At 40.9% G+C, this 16,480-nt stretch overlaps 1 protein-coding gene across 1 annotated transcript; it reads left to right on the forward strand.

Moving 5' to 3' along the window:
- Positions 1-321: 321 nt before the first annotated feature.
- Positions 322-12,870, forward strand: LOC307022515 (uncharacterized protein). The gene is made up of 5 exons (XM_079655332.1): positions 322-503; positions 3,678-4,442; positions 6,417-6,611; positions 6,723-6,945; positions 11,762-12,870. The coding sequence occupies exons 2-5, from the start codon at positions 3,785-3,787 to the stop codon at positions 11,952-11,954; spliced, it is 1,269 nt and encodes a 422-aa protein (XP_079511458.1). The 5' UTR covers positions 322-503; positions 3,678-3,784; the 3' UTR covers positions 11,955-12,870.
- Positions 12,871-16,480: the final 3,610 nt, after the last annotated feature.

Raw genomic sequence — 16,480 nt, forward strand, 5'->3', positions numbered from 1 at the left:
TGGAACACCTTTACACAATGTAGTTTTTCTTTTTAAATACCAGTACTTGACATGAAGCATTTGGCATTAGTTATATGATAAACCCAAAACAAAAGGATGTACTAAGCCTTCAGTTCTTACTTAGCTTTGTGGTCTACGAGTGCTCATTGGCAGGTATATAATTAAACAGAGACTAACACAAAGATTAACCACTTACCTAAAAATGAATATGATTTATACATTTAAGCACAAATCAAGAGCTCAAATAATAGTAATTAGAGGACATAAATTGACCGTTTGTGCGAAGGGACTAATAAGCGAATGACGTCAGATTCAACGAGGGGGCGGGAAGACATCCGCAGAGTAACCCCTCGCGACTGTCTCCGCCTCCTCGTTCTCCGAGCAGCTGGACTCACCTGCCAGGTTACCTTTACTTCCCCCGGGAGAAACAACTAAAGTGAGCTCGGTACTTATTTCCAACAAAGCCCAGGATTGTGTCGATGATGTGACCGGAGTGAAAGCAGGTACGTCAACCATAAACAATTCAGTACTTTTCTCTGTTTCTGTAACACAATGCTCGACGTAAATACAGAGTCGCTCAACAAGTTTTAGCTTAGCCTGAAACTACATTCCTCCCTGCTCCCACTGGGCCTCCAGCTACACCTCAAGGAGGGGGAAGCTTTGATATTATGTTAAAAACGTTTTGAAGTAAATAACCAGCAGAGGACTGTTCACAGTTCAGACTCCATGTAACAATCACTTAAAAGTGACAGTATATCGGTAAAATGCGTGCCACTAATGTAGGACTTTAAACAACAAAGTCAGAGTAAGGGTAAAGTAGACACTTGCAAAAAATGCTGTTTTTTCCTGAGGGTTAATTCAATAAACATGACTCATATTTCTTAACATTAACACATCTCTCCTGAAACTAAATTTAAAAACAATGATAGTTTAAAACTCAGTCTCACCATTAAAAGCCATCCATGTTTAATTATTTCATCTCAGTTACAACAACACAACATGTCTTTCTGAAATCTGGTACCGACATACTTACACACAAAAAAAGAGAAATAAAGATAACATAAGGTTTAACATTTTTATTCCACATTATTGCTTCCTAGAATGTAATTAAATATTGAGAAAAAGGTAGTCCAATGTTCCAGAGAGTTAACATATTATGCTAAGAAAAACTCAAATCAACAAAGCCGTAAAAATGTCATCAGATTTGTCTAAGGAACGCCTGTAGTGATAATATGTCAAATGGTCAAAGTCCAGTCTGTTTCAGGAGAGCAGGAATGCAGCCAAGTAGTGTATTACTCACTTAATGACTGGAATTATTCAGTGTTGTCTGTAAATGTTTAATAATTGATTTGGACTTTATTAACAGTGTTTCTGTTATCTTCTTCAAAGCATTGTACATAATGCTGATGTAGTCACATAGCTTCTTATACACTTTCTGGATGTGTTGTTGATGATACTTGTTCTGGTTTTAGAGCGTCATATTATCACTATTCAACAGTTCGATTTTGGTTACAAATGTAGATATTAGAAGTGTTCCTGAAAGGAATTTGTCTTCTGTGGCGTACACCATGACGTCATGACCGAAAGAACGAGATCGCGGGTACAAGCGGCCGAGATGGGTTTTCTCCGCAGGGTGGCCGGTGTCTTCCTTAGTGATAAGTTGAGAAGTTCGGTCATCCGGGAGGGACTCAGAGTTGAACCGCTCCTCCTTCGCGTCGAAAGGAGCCAGTTGAGGTGGCTTGGGCACCTAGTTAGGATGCCACCTGGGCGCCTCCCTAGGGAGGTGTTCCAGGCACGTCCAGCTGGGAAGAGACCAAGGGGTAGACCTAGAACCAGATGGAGGGATTATATCTCTTCGCTGGCCTGGGAGCGCCTTGGGATCCCCCAGTCAGAGCTGGTTGATGTGGCCAGGGAAAAGAAAGTTTGGGGCTCTCTGCTGGAACTGCTACCTCCGCGACCCGACCACGGATAAGCGGGAGAAGATGGATGGATGGATGGATGGCGTACCAGGCCTATTCAACTGGCGGCCCGCGGGCCAGATGCGGCCCAGAACCAACTCCCGAGTGGCCCAGCCTCCCGTAGCCAAATTCCTACACTAGTACAGACCATGAACGCAACACTCCGCGTTGCATAGAAACCACCAAACCACAACGCAGCACGTTTTTTGTAAGTGCATCTAGTGGTGCTAGTAACGGTGGTCCTATGATAGCAACTCTAAAACATGTCTCTCTCAACTCTGAAGCGTAAACAGAGACAAAACGGTCATTGATCTTGTGGAGCAGATCCAAGTAAAGCTGGACCTTTTCGCGACCGACTTGAGCACGGGTCGGATGCTGCATTTTCCGACGCTCCCTAAACACATCACATCTCCGGCACAAATCACGGATGTGATGACAGATTTCATTGCGAGGTTGAAAGAGAACTTTTCCGGTCGATTGGATAGACTTGCTCTGCCCACAGAGGTGATGGGCTTAGCCAGAGACCCCTTCACTGTTGCAATAGAGGGGGACGTATCAACCAGAGCAAAGGAAGTGGTCCACTGCATCGACAAGGGGAAATATACACTGGAACTTATTGACATGCAGCGCACTAACGGGCCAGCGAAGTTTTGGAGTGATGTCAAAAAACAGCAGTTCCCTAACGTTCAGAAAGTAGCGATCTGTGTGCTCAGTATGTTTGGATCAACATACAAATGTGAATCAAGCTTTTCACACATGAACTCAATCAAAAGTAGCACTCGCTGCTCCCTGACTGACAGCACCCTTCACCCATTTCTTAGGATTGCATTGACATCCTATGAGCCAAAAATCACTGTTTTTGTTCAAAACAAAAAATGTCCCTGCCTTCTCCCATTGAGAAAGTCAGCGATGACAAATCACAAATGAGGTGATAGTAAGCACCTAGTTTACTATAGTAGACGTGTAGTGTAGTATTCATTCATATAGTTACCCGTATCCCTTGTTATGGGTTTGTGCACTGAAGGGTTTGACAGTTCTTTCTGTATTTATTTAAATGCACTTTGTAATGTGTCTGGGTCAAATGTGACCAAAACGTATAATTTTTTTGTTATTACTTGAAAAGTGAAAAAATAGTATTGCTACAGTACTACCTCTTTGTGTTGCATTTGAGCTCTTTTGCTGTTTTTTTTGTATGTGAGGACATTTATTAAGACTGCTATTATTGTATTCAGTAAATGCACTTTGTGATGTGCCTGGTTAAACAAAAATAACCTGAATACTTGACTTCTAAAGCAAACAAATGTAATGCTACAACTGTGCACTTTTTTTTCAGATTCTGTTAAATTAATGCTAATTTGTTTGTTTTTATGCACTTTTTGAGCTACCTTTTTGTTAGATGAACAATGAATAAAAATTGCATGTTTTTCATCGCAGTAATATCTGTTTGTTTAAAATGTGTCACTACCCGCTTTTTACAGGCCGCTGAATGTCTGGCCCAGCTCAATTTTGTAGTTATAAAATCTGGCCCAACTGAATGTGTAGTTGAATAGCCCTGTACACCATACCTGCGTCTATACGCATGGCTGGCTCTGCAGGACAGGACAGGACAAGCCATATAGTGCAACACACCCATGATAAACAGTGAACTTTGATATTTTTGTGAAGCTGAAGCCAGAACACACTATTGTTTTTAACTCTTTTCTTCTTTTCCTTACACAGAAATCAATCAAAAATGAACATAGGAAGCTTGAAGAAGCTACGCTAACAGTTAGTGTGAACAAGTATTGACTGAAAAGAGAGAAAATTAAGATAAGAAGCTTGAAAAAATGTCTGGCCAAGTTAGTGTAGTCACAGACTTAACCGAGGAGGATGCACTTTCACCTGCAGAGCCACACATAGCAGGAAATAAAAAGCCAGAAGAGAGCAAGAGCAAAGAGGAAAGCGAGGAGAGTACAGACAAGGAAGGAGACGACTCAAATGAGGAAGAGGAGGAGGAGGAAGTGACCAGCTCTGCTCATCTGGAGCCAAGCACTCTGCCCTGGCCTGGAGACAAAGACAGGCCTCAGACGGACAACGACGATGGAGTTTGGTCCGAAGAGAGAGACACGGGGTTCAGTGGGGGGAGCCAGGACCTGTCAGAGGAGCACAGAGACATGAAGAGCAGCATGAAGAGCAAGTGGAGGGAGAGCATGCCTGAAGGAGAGAAGTGGAGGGACGACGAGCTGGAGGTGCAGCGTGATGATAAAGGGGAAGGCTCCCTGGCAGACGATGAAGATGAGGAGGAGGAAGAAGCGGAGTCAAACTGGAGGTCAGATAAAGCAGCTATGGGTTTTTCTCCACAAGTCACCATCGTGCGTCCGTCCAGCAAAGAGCTTCTTGAGGAGAGCCGGATGTTCATAGAGGACGACGAGAAGGAGCTGCAGGCGGAGCACGACGCAGCCAATCGGTTTCATCCAGAGTGGAGAGAGCCGGACGACAAGTTCTGTGAGTATAAAACAAGAGTCAAGATACTTTACTAGCAGAGGTGGAAGAAGTACTCAGATCTTGTTCTTAAGTAAAAGTAAAAGTACCAGAGTGTAGGAATACTCTGTCACAAGTAAAAGTCATGCATTCAAAATGTTACTCAAGTAAAAGTACAAAAGTATTAGCATCAAAATATACTTAAAGTGCCACAAGTAAAAGTGCTCATTATGCCGATTGGCCCATCTCAGAATAATATATATTACATGTTATTATAATTGTTGATGCATTAAAGTGTTATCACAGCTGCTAACAGTGCAGCTTTGGTAGCTGGGGGATTGTACTAAAGTCTTATTTGTGTGTTGATTTTATTTCACACAATGAATCCAAATCTGCAAAGCAACTAAAGATTTAACAAATATGTAGTGGAGTAGAAGTACAAATTAGCAAAAAATGTAAATTCTCAAGTATTGTACAAGTACCTTAAAAGTGTACTTAAAGCAATGCAAAATGCACTTTTTGATGTTTTTTATACAGAAATATGTGTCCCCGGTGCGTCGGGGAACTCACGCAGCGTCAGAAAATAAAACCCTCTCTCTTTATCTCCGTACCCAAATCTTTTAAAAATGGGGCTACAACGAGCGGATACAGATTTGCTGCCGATATGATGTCAAATCGGCAGCGGACCCAAAGAAAATTGCTATCAGAAACAATGCCTGACGTGTTTTGGACGTAACCTCGTCTTTGTTTACATTAGCAAGCCTCGCTAACACTCAGAGCTAACCTGTACTGGAGAAAAAATGTGTTTTTAAAAAGCAGGAAATAAAAAAAGGAACTCACCTTGTGGTAAACCCGCAAGATAAAGAGCATTTGAGCTCCATACTGTTTCAGAAATAATCCTTGATGTGGCTTAGAACAGGATGGCGTCTTATCACAGCAGAATTTAACTTTACCTCCGTTAGAATTCTGATCAGGCATTAGCTCCGCCTCCTCTTTTTTTTTTGTTCAAGCTAAGGACCCAAAATCCGCATTTCTCTCACAGGGCTGGAATAGAGGGATATGAGGGATGTCTAAAATGCATGATCTGTTTGTATTTTGAGCAAAACACATCATAGACATGTTTTTATATATGTGTATATATCTGAGACCCATAATATATGCCTTTTTTTAAATAGCATGATAGGTGCACTTTAAGTACAGTACTTGAGGAAATCTACTTTGTTTCTCTCCACCACCTGTTTATTTGTCACACGTAACTTTTTAGAGACATGTTGCATCAAACTCCCAAGTAGTGCACAGTGCATTCAGCATGTCAATAATAGAGGTGGATAAAGGCTTTCAAATGAGGATTAGAGCCATTGTTTTGGAGATCTGACCAAAAGTGATTATTTTTTGTTCTGAGATTAAAGTCAGAATTTGGAGCTACATAACCAAAAATAAACCCACTTTCGTAATTGTATTTTGTTCCTCTACTGTGACATGTTTCCATGCTTTAATGTTCAAAAAGGTCTTTATCTTTCTCATACTGCCTGTGCTGCAGCACCTCTTTTCACCCTCTGTCTGAAACCAGAGCCCAGTCTGCTCTGATTGGTCAGCTGGCCGGCTCTGTTGTGATTAGGGATGCTCTGATTGATCGGTCGCCGATCGATATTGGCCGATACTCACTCTCTGCCGATCGATCGGTGCTCTCTATAAAGGCCGATGGCGAGAGCCGATCACATGACGTAAAATGATGATGTAAAATACACAACACTTTTCTCAGAGAAACTCCCTCTGGTATAAACTTTGGGATTTTTGCCTTTGCAGACCATTTACACACACAAAAAACATATAATGCACTACAGGAAAGGGAAACCCCAAAAAGCATAAAAGGGCGCGTTTACGATGAAACACACTATGACTCCAGTCTCTCCTCATGGTCCTGCTGTCCCCCCCCCCCAACCCCCCATAAAAAGGAATAATGACTTGGTATTGAACGTGTCCCTTCTCCTTCCTCAGACCTGTGTGAGTCTCTCTGCAGTGAGAAGCTGAAGCTGGTTCTGGGGACGGCCGCTGCAGCGCTGCTCTTCCCTCTGCTGGTGTGGGGGGGGTACGCCCTCATTCCCTTTGAGTCCCCACTGCTGCAGAGCACCCCCCTCAGGGTGGTGTACACTCTGCGCTGCGCCTTCTTCGCCATCATCCCCATCATGCTCGGTAAGGGGTAAAGTTTATCATGCAATGGAATAAAAACGTATTAAGTTTGAAAACAGACATTGTTAGCTCTGAACCCCCCCAGGTGTGTAACCCCTAACCCCCTCTCTGCAGGTGTGCTGGTGCAGGGCGTGGCCCGGCTGCGCTACAGCGCCCTGAAGCCCCTCTACGAGAGCGCCCTGGTGAACAGAGAGGTGGCCGTGCACTGGCACTATGTCAACGAATCGCTGGCTCTCTTCCTCTTTTATTTCCTGCAGCTCGCTGTCATGGCAACCTACATCAGCCAGGACCTGGTCAAACTGGTGCCGCTGCTCACCATCATATTTGTCTTCGGCAGGTATGTGAATTGAATTTGTATAGTCATTTGAACAAATATGTTTTCCCTACTAAATAAGGTTAAAAAGGTTAGGAGTAAAAACCGAATCAAATATTTAAAGGCGGCATTAAAACTCAAAGCGTTCATAGTTATTGCAAAACCACCAATCCCACTTTAAACACTTTTGATAAGAAAAACATAAATGAATTTCACATTAAAGACACACAATACAATATTGGTTTTGACAAGACTTATGTTGGCCACTTGACTTGAATGTGTGAGCAGGCTATCATTTGAAGTGTAACACTAAACACATCATACAGCTGAGGCCAATGGTAATGGCATTAGTTCATATATTGAAGTATTACCTGTGGAGGTTATACCTGATGTTCCCAAAAAGGTTTTCTATACCTGGAAAGTAAACCGTTTTCATTCCTTTTGATTAAAATCTCTAATTAAAGGCTTGTAGTCATGGTGTTAACACTGGCTCACTGTGAGTTGGTCCACACAGACACAGATACAACGTTTCTCAGCTGAATGAGAGAGGGAGTGGATCAAGGCCAGAAATGCCAGGCAGCACATTTACTCTCCAGCTAGTAAAGAAATGTCTTTCTCTTCTTTTAGTCCTTCATTCACTTCAGTTATACTCTTCACTGACTCTGCATGCAACAGCTGGACAAGTCTTTACAACACAGTGATACCACGCTACTGATCAGAAAGGATTCATACAAATCCCCAGTTTTACCACTTACTGTATGTGGGAGGATCATCTACTTCCTGTCGCACCTTTGCATGCATCGCCACGGTGACAACAACAGATCAGTGCTGAAGTACACTTATCCTTCCTTTACCAAATAAACTGGTTAACCTGATGACTCACATGCCGTGTGAAGTCATTCAACGAGTTAACACCTTCTCTTTTTTCTTCCGGTATTGCATTCACACAGCACTGCACATGATTGATAGATTCTTTATTGTCAGTTCTTTCCAAGAAAAGGTGTCGCCACTGTCTGTTTTTAAAGCTTTATATAAATACAAAAGGTACATGAATATATTACACCCAGCATATTCCCTTAAATACTCACACATACCTATAAACAAGCAGTAGGGCCGTACCAATTCAAGCATCATTCATACCATTCTTCCATTTTAAATCAAGAGTAGAATACTTTTTAGAATGTCAGTTCTCTGTGTAAAGAGTCCTTCAAAGTGCAGGTATTCAAACGTTGTACCTTTTTATGAATCCATATCAGGTCGTCTTCCTGATACTTGCAGACTGATGAGATTTTGAATTGTTGGGGTGTTAACGGGTGGAAGAGCTCCATCTACATCTAATATAAATACTCGTGTGTGTGTGTGTGTGAGTCAGACACACTACAGCAACAAAGAAACCTCATAAAGATAATCTAAACACCCTTCCTAATATCCATTTGTTTTATTCGTTTAGTATTTTCACTAAGAGATGTGAGGTTGTGACGACCGGAGGCTCTGAAAATGTTCTGGCAAAATCTAAAACATATTGAGAGGACATTTGAACCAATAATCCAAATGATGAATCCAGATTCTTTGAGTCATCGAGCACTTTACACAGAAACTGAAGGTCGATTGATCTTTGGAAGAGACTGGGTGTGGGGGCTTTTTGTCATGTGTGTGTTCTGTTTCATACTGTGTGTGTGTTCTGTTTCATACTTTGTGTGTGTTCTGTTTCATACTGTGTGTGTGTGTTCTGTTTCATACTGTGTGTGTGTTCTGTTTCATACTGTGTGTGTGTTCTGTTTCATACTGTGTGTGTGTTCTGTTTCATACTGTGTGTGTGTTCTGTTTCATACTGTGTGTGTGTGTTCTGTTTCATACTGTGTGTGTGTGTGTTCTGTTTCATACTGTGTGTGTGTTCTGTTTCATACTGTGTGTTCTGTTTCATACTGTGTGTGTGTTCTGTTTCATACTGTGTGTGTGTTCTGTTTCATACTGTGTGTGTGTTCTGTTTCATACTGTGTGTGTGTTCTGTTTCATACTGTGTGTGTGTGTGTTCTGTTTCATACTGTGTGTGTTCTGTTTCATACTGTGTGTGTTCTGTTTCATACTGTGTGTGTGTTCTGTTTCATACTGTGTGTTCTGTTTCATACTGTGTGTGTGTTCTGTTTCATACTGTGTGTGTGTTCTGTTTCATACTGTGTGTGTGTTCTGTTTCATACTGTGTGTTCTGTTTCATACTGTGTGTGTGTTCTGTTTCATACTGTGTGTGTGTTCTGTTTCATACTGTGTGTGTGTTCTGTTTCATACTGTGTGTTCTGTTTCATACTGTGTGTTCTGTTTCATACTGTGTGTGTTCTGTTTCATACTGTGTCTGTGTTCTGTTTCATACTGTGTGTGTGTGTTCTGTTTCATACTGTGTGTGTGTTCTGTTTCATACTGTGTGTGTTCTGTTTCATACTGTGTGTGTGTTCTGTTTCATACTGTGTGTGTGTTCTGTTTCATACTGTGTGTGTGTTCTGTTTCATACTGTGTGTGTGTTCTGTTTCATACTGTGTGTGTGTGTTCTGTTTCATAGTGTGTGTTCTGTTTCATACTGTGTGTGTTCTGTTTCATACTGTGTGTTCTGTTTCATACTGTGTGTTCTGTTTCATACTGTGTGTTCTGTTTCATACTGTGTGTTCTGTTTCATACTGTGTCTGTGTTCTGTTTCATACTGTGTGTGTGTTCTGTTTCATACTGTGTGTGTGTGTGTTCTGTTTCATACTGTGTGTGTTCTGTTTCATACTGTGTGTGTGTTCTGTTTCATACTGTGTGTTCTGTTTCATACTGTGTGTGTGTTCTGTTTCATACTGTGTGTGTGTTCTGTTTCATACTGTGTGTGTGTTCTGTTTCATACTGTGTGTTCTGTTTCATACTGTGTGTGTGTTCTGTTTCATACTGTGTGTGTGTTCTGTTTCATACTGTGTGTGTGTTCTGTTTCATACTGTGTGTTCTGTTTCATACTGTGTGTTCTGTTTCATACTGTGTGTGTTCTGTTTCATACTGTGTCTGTGTTCTGTTTCATACTGTGTGTGTGTGTTCTGTTTCATACTGTGTGTGTGTTCTGTTTCATACTGTGTGTGTTCTGTTTCATACTGTGTGTGTGTTCTGTTTCATACTGTGTGTGTGTTCTGTTTCATACTGTGTGTGTGTTCTGTTTCATACTGTGTGTGTGTGTTCTGTTTCATACTGTGTGTGTGTGTTCTGTTTCATAGTGTGTGTTCTGTTTCATACTGTGTGTGTTCTGTTTCATACTGTGTGTTCTGTTTCATACTGTGTGTTCTGTTTCATACTGTGTGTTCTGTTTCATACTGTGTGTTCTGTTTCATACTGTGTGTGTGTTCTGTTTCATACTGTGTCTGTGTTCTGTTTCATACTGTGTGTGTGTTCTGTTTCATACTGTGTGTGTGTTCTGTTTCATACTGTGTGTGTGTTCTGTTTCATACTGTGTGTGTGTGTGTTCTGTTTCATACTGTGTGTGTGTGTGTTCTGTTTCATACTGTGTGTGTGTGTGTTCTGTTTCATACTGTGTGTGTGTGTTCTGTTTCATACTGTGTGTGTGTGTGTTCTGTTTCATACTGTGTGTGTGTGTTCTGTTTCATACTGTGTGTGTTCTGTTTCATACTGTGTGTTCTGTTTCATACTGTGTGTGTGTTCTGTTTCATACTGTGTGTGTGTTCTGTTTCATACTGTGTGTTCTGTTTCATACTGTGTGTGTGTTCTGTTTCATACTGTGTGTGTGTGTTCTGTTTCATACTGTTTGTGTATTCTGTTTCATACTGTGTATTCTGTTTCATACTGTGTGTTGTTTAAGCAATAGCTCACGATATATATATCTATCTATCTATCTATCTATATATCTATATCTATATCTATATCTATATATCTATATATATATATATATATATATATCACGGCCTGAAGTGAGCTATTGCTTTTATAAAACTGTTACAAAGTGTGGCAATATGAAAGAAGAATAAACACTCTAATTTAAATAGTTTGTATTAGTAAATAATGATGTTCACAATAAAATAGCCCCTCCGTTGCCTTCTGCACAAAAAATGCGAGGTGGTTGCTATGCAACAACACTAACAGCTAGCGAACATATTTGACAGAGCGTTGATCCATTATTTGGCTATTCATTTATATCCATTTGTATGTTGCCGTTTATTGTGCAGCCACTGAACAACTGTCCAGCATCAGTAGCATGGCTTACGTGGTCACTTGTATAGGTTGAGGTTGTTCGAGGCTGTTGCTTGGCGTGGCGAGAATATTGCTCCACTTTCTCCGGTCCCCGAGATTGGGCTTCCAGTAGCTCTGGAGAGAGCTTTCGCATCTGTGGCCACTAACGGTCATAATTTCTCTGCTTTGTTTCAAGACCCGCATCAGAAAGCTTTTGAATGGTGTTACTTTTCCAGTTGGTCTACCTGCTCTTCACGTAGCTCTGCGTGTCGTCGCTTAGGTACTTTTCTTTCTGGAGATAGGCACTGCTCAATCCGCTCCTCCATAGGCCACCCCGGAGGTCGAAGTTAACCTTAAATGTTTCCATCTTAAGCTTTGTTAGTTAGTTTCGTAACGGACATAATGTAACAGTTGTAACGGTTGTAGCTTTTCTCAGACGCGGAGGGATACATGACTTGTGAAAAGTAACTACAATTCTACCTGTGATATACGCTCATTATATCACGGCTAAGAACCAATCAGATTGCTTGATTTGACTTGTCCGTTTTATAATCTGTTTAATACTGTGTATGTTCTGTATTCACACTGTGTGTTGTTTTATACTGTGTGTGTTCTGTATTCACACTGTGTGTCCCCTCAGGCTGATCTACTGGCTCTGCCTCTCTCTGGGCAGCAGCTTCCGGGGTCTCGGCTTCGGCTTCTCCTTCTTCCCCATCCTGGTCATGCTGGGGGTCAACCTGTACTACATCTGCTCGTCTGCCGGGCCGGAGTCAGTGTTTGATGTCGAGCCTCCAACATCAGCTTCTCCCCCCAGGCAGCGCTGGTGGGGTTAAAGGGAGACGTCCAAAAAGACGACAAGGAGACAAACGATTAAAAACACCTTTTTCACATCACACCTGCACCAAGGCACCTCGAATCCCTCCTGTGTCTTAAATACAACTGCAAACTCTCCTTGGGTAGTGTTTTTATTATTAAAATAATAACGATTTGCTCTCAAAAGACCCTCCCAGTAATGGCCACTGTCACTATTTGTTATGCTATCTGTAGTACAAACACAGAGTTTCTTGTGGCTTTGCGAGTCCCTTGTGCTTCAAAGATATAAAGCCTGTTGGGGGTTTATTTGTAGTTTGAATCACTGTATTGTAAAAAGGAAGAAATGCACAGTGCACATGCGAGTTCAGAGAGGAAGTTGAAAAAGTTTACATAAAAACAAAAAATGTCCAGTGTACTTGCAAATGAAAAAAGGATGATCTGAGGAAGGGCTTTAATTACTTAACTAACCTTCTGTTCAAACTCTACAGTGAAATAATATAAATGAGGCTTTTGAATTAGAAGTGTTTCTGTTGAGGCATCCAGTGTGTCGACGTGATGCAGCAGAAATAAGAAAAGTAAGAACTGATATTGTAAATATTTACTATCAAAATTATTTTGAGATTGAATTAACTTTTTTTATGAATTTTCACATTTTTATTTTTGCACTCTTGGTATTAATGGTAATCTTATGACGTAATATTTATGATGAATGCATCTTTTTTTTATTGATCAAAGGTTTTTCTTTCTTTATGTCAGCAGAAGTTGTCTGTTTTTGGGCAGTTTCTTTTTTTTATTTTGAAAAAACGTTTCCAGCCTGAGTCAAGTTTAAGCATTTTTTCAATAAAGCTTTAACAAATATGATACTCAACATTGTGCGGAGGCTGATGATTCAGATCTGATTGAGGGGGTGTTTCTGAAATAAAGGGACTAACAGCATGACGATTTCATGTTTTAAATGTGGTTGCTGTGATCAGATGAGGTAAGTTTCAACTACTCCAACAAGTACATTTATTATGTGGGACACACCTCTTTTTATTACATTTTAGTGTTTGTTCTATCTTTTAAAAACATTTTTAATGAAACTTCAGAATAACCAAAGTATAATGCATGTTTTAATAACTTCCATGTTAAGCTTACCAGGGACTCTAAGTCAATGCAGTGTTACTATATGACACACCTTTTTCCTGGATTTTAGTTTTTTTTTCTATCAATATTTTTATGAAAGGGTTATTTTCTTCTATGTCATGTGATTCAGTAACTTTAAATAAAAATAAATGCACCACTGTATTGCCACCCTGGACAAAAATACTAAAACCCTTTTTGTTTAGAATTATTGAGGACAGTTCACCAGTAAGTAAAGCAGAAGCCAGTTCAATAGAGAGGCGAAGTCCCGCCCATCTACTTCCGACCCATGGGACCCCGGAAGCGGAAAATTATACATTGACGTCAATGGAGAGAGAAAAGTCATCTTTCGATCCCGTTTGAATTGTGCCACAAATATTTTGGGGTATGGGAGGGGGTCTGGGACCCGGATTAATGTGCGGCCGCGAGCTTTTTTGATATATTATAATGAAGCAGTAGCGTGGCGTGGGGAAAAAATTAGGGGAAGCCAATAATACGTCCTTTCTTTTGAGGTGTGTGGGGGGGGGGGGGGGGGTGTGGTGGTCAATGTAATAACGTAACCAGATGAGTGATTACAGCGCCCGGTATCATTTTACACACATTTGTATCATACAGATGCAGGACTTACACACGCCTGTTATCTGACCGACAGGTCCGCACGCACTTTCCAGCCGAAACTCTAATAAGCATTCATTCACAAACTAAATCAGGAGACCTTTAATGTTTTACGTCCGGTTCGCTCCTTTGTTCCTCGCTGTAAACGGCTCCAGTTTGGGCATTGGCCTGTCATCAGATTGTATTTGTTGTTGCTGCTGCAGCGGAAGTTTAGTCCAATTATTTTTGATTAAATACTCCAAATCTCCACCCTCCATAATTGCACTTGCTTCAGTTGCTTGCTACTTTCTAACGGCGGTGTAAGTGGTGCAGTGACGCTATCTATCTTCTATCGATTAGATTTATCATTCGAAAATTATAAAAGTAGGGTAGACATGTGGATATTATCCGACTGAATAAAACGTGCATTTACCGAACAGGTTCGTTTTCCACTGACCTTTTTTCGAGCTATTTTCCAAAATCCTATGGAGAAATCCCATTGCTTTTTTGTCGAGGGAAACCGAGCGCAGCTTACTTCCGCTTTTTGGGACGCGTCTCTGCACCACTAAATTGATGCGATTTGATTGGATTGTGAGGCAAGGGAAGCCAGCCGCCTCTGGCTTCCCTTGGCATGGCCCTGACCAATCACAGGTTGGCAGGGACATGACGTGAGCCTCATCTGATTGGTCAATCCCTCCATTTTTTTTCACCAAGGGAAGCAAATTTCGGCTGGCCTCCTCTCGCAACAGAGAGTGCAATCTACTGTTTCACCATAACATCTAGAGGGGCGCTGTTTCACTATTTGTAAAATACTCAATGAGAATGGGGGAGAGACGGGCCGGCAGCAACACACAACAATGAATTTCCGAAACTAAACGAAGTGTTTTTATTTATTTATTAAAATTATAACTACAATCCGAAAAAACAGGGGAAGCCTGGCTTCCCTTGGCCTCCAGGAGAAAACGCCACTGTAATGAAGCGCGAGCTGTGTGCTCGAGTCTTCCTGCCTGTCGGCTCTGCTCATGATGTATAATAAGCCTCTGCTGCTCGGCGATGATGGTCTAGCTTCAGCAACTACATTACCTACGGTGCATTCGTTAATATTAACTGTGCGTCCGGAGTCACTGTGGCACAGACTGGACCGCTGGTGAACAGCTGTTAGAACGGGGTGTTCAGAGTAGAGCTCCCTGTCGGAGCGGCAGAGCGTGATGTGCACTGAAAAGTTGTTTTTTCCCGTCGCAATATTATCGTTGAGCTAGCTAACTAGCATACATTGTCACTATCTGCTAACGTTAGCTTTAGCCTTCGTTTTCTGATCGTTTTTTTCATAGGCTATAAACAGAGGTGGTATAAGTATATATCTTGTACCTGATTAAAAGTAGAAGTACTCAGTTCTTGTACTTGAGTAAAAGTAGAAGTAGCCTACTCAGATCGTGTAGGCTACTTGAGTAAAAGTAGAAGTACCAGAGTGTAGGAATACTCTGTTACAGTAAAAGTCCTGCATTCCAAATGTTCCTCAAGTAAAAGTAGAAAAGTATTATTATAAAAATATAGTGAAAGTAGCGACAGTAAAAGTAGTCATTTTGCAGATTGGTCCATTTCAGAATAATATGATATGTTTTATAATGATTGATCATTAAAGTGTTATCAAAGCTGGTAAAGGTGCAGCTAGTTTGAATGACTTTGTATACTGCAGGGTAGCTTTTGGATTTGCTCCAGGTGGAACTAAAGTCAGATTTAACACTTGATTATATTTCACTTAATTAATCCACATCTGTAAAGTAACTAAAGGGATTAAATACATGTAGTGGAGTAAAAGTACACCATGTACCTCTGAACTGTAGTGGGGTAGAAGTGCAAAGTAGCAAAACATTGAAATACTTAAGTAAAGTACAAGTATCTCAAAATTGTGCCCAATTATAGTACTTGTTGAGTTTATGAACTTAGTTAAATTTACACCATGTGGCTATAAAGATAGAAAGACTAAGCCTTGCACAGAGGCATGAAAATACATTTTCAAAATGCTCAACAGTGCTGCCAAAATTATAAACTGACTGCTACACAATTAAAATAAATGCTTTTTATATATTTCTATTAGATGTGAATCTATGGAGTTTCTGTTATTATTAACACTGCTGCTTTAGTTGTTCTGACTGCTAAAATCCTCTGTTATTCCTAATTTTAAAGCTGATATTCTGTGGGGTCAGGGGGCTCGGATTCTTGTCACCTTTTTCATACCTGATGAGTTTGCATCCCTGTTGTCAATTTGTTTGGTTATCTAGGCACAGCTGTGTGTGACTCCCTCTGGTACAGTGGTATGTGTTTTCCTAATGTAGAGAGCATTGATTAATTAGTAAACTACACACTGACTCTAGATCCTGACCAAATCCTTTTTTGTTGATCAAATGTTTTTCAAAAATGTATTGTATATTATATAACAGCTGCACATCACAGACCGGAGTCTCTGCTACTGTGGACCACGAAGGAGGCGATCATCATCCCCATCCCCAAAGACCCTGCATGGCATGGAAATCTCCTCCTCCTGGAACAATTCTACACCCAGCATATGCTCCCTGTGTTGGCCAGTAGAGAGGAGGACATTTAAATAAACATACTCTTAACACCCTCGGACTCTGCGTTGTGTTTCGTATGTGTGATGGGGTGTTATGCAGAGGGGAGGAAAACATGACACAGCAGATTGGGATTGTGGTGGAGATGCTGAGCAGTTATTTAATTGTTGCATGTAATTATTATTATACTGCGTGCTTCTTAGTTATTCCATCTTTTGCTGTAACATGGATCTGTATGTAACTCTATATTTACTTGTTAT

Source organism: Notothenia rossii (assembly GCF_949606895.1).
Source record: "Notothenia rossii genome assembly, chromosome: 10".
NCBI lineage: Eukaryota > Metazoa > Chordata > Actinopteri > Perciformes > Nototheniidae > Notothenia > Notothenia rossii.

What these genes read in the sequence shown, in the direction of transcription:
- LOC307022515 (XM_079655332.1), top strand. Translation starts at nt 3,785, where the DNA reads ATGTCTGGCCAAGTTAGTGTAGTCACAGACTTAACCGAGGAGGATGCA. An exon ending in AGAGCCGGACGACAAGTTCT is followed by an intron (nt 4,443 to 6,416) that starts GTGAGTATAAAA and finishes CTCCTTCCTCAG; the next exon opens with ACCTGTGTGAGTCTCTCTGC. An exon ending in ATCATATTTGTCTTCGGCAG is followed by an intron (nt 6,946 to 11,761) that starts GTATGTGAATTG and finishes GTGTCCCCTCAG; the next exon opens with GCTGATCTACTGGCTCTGCC.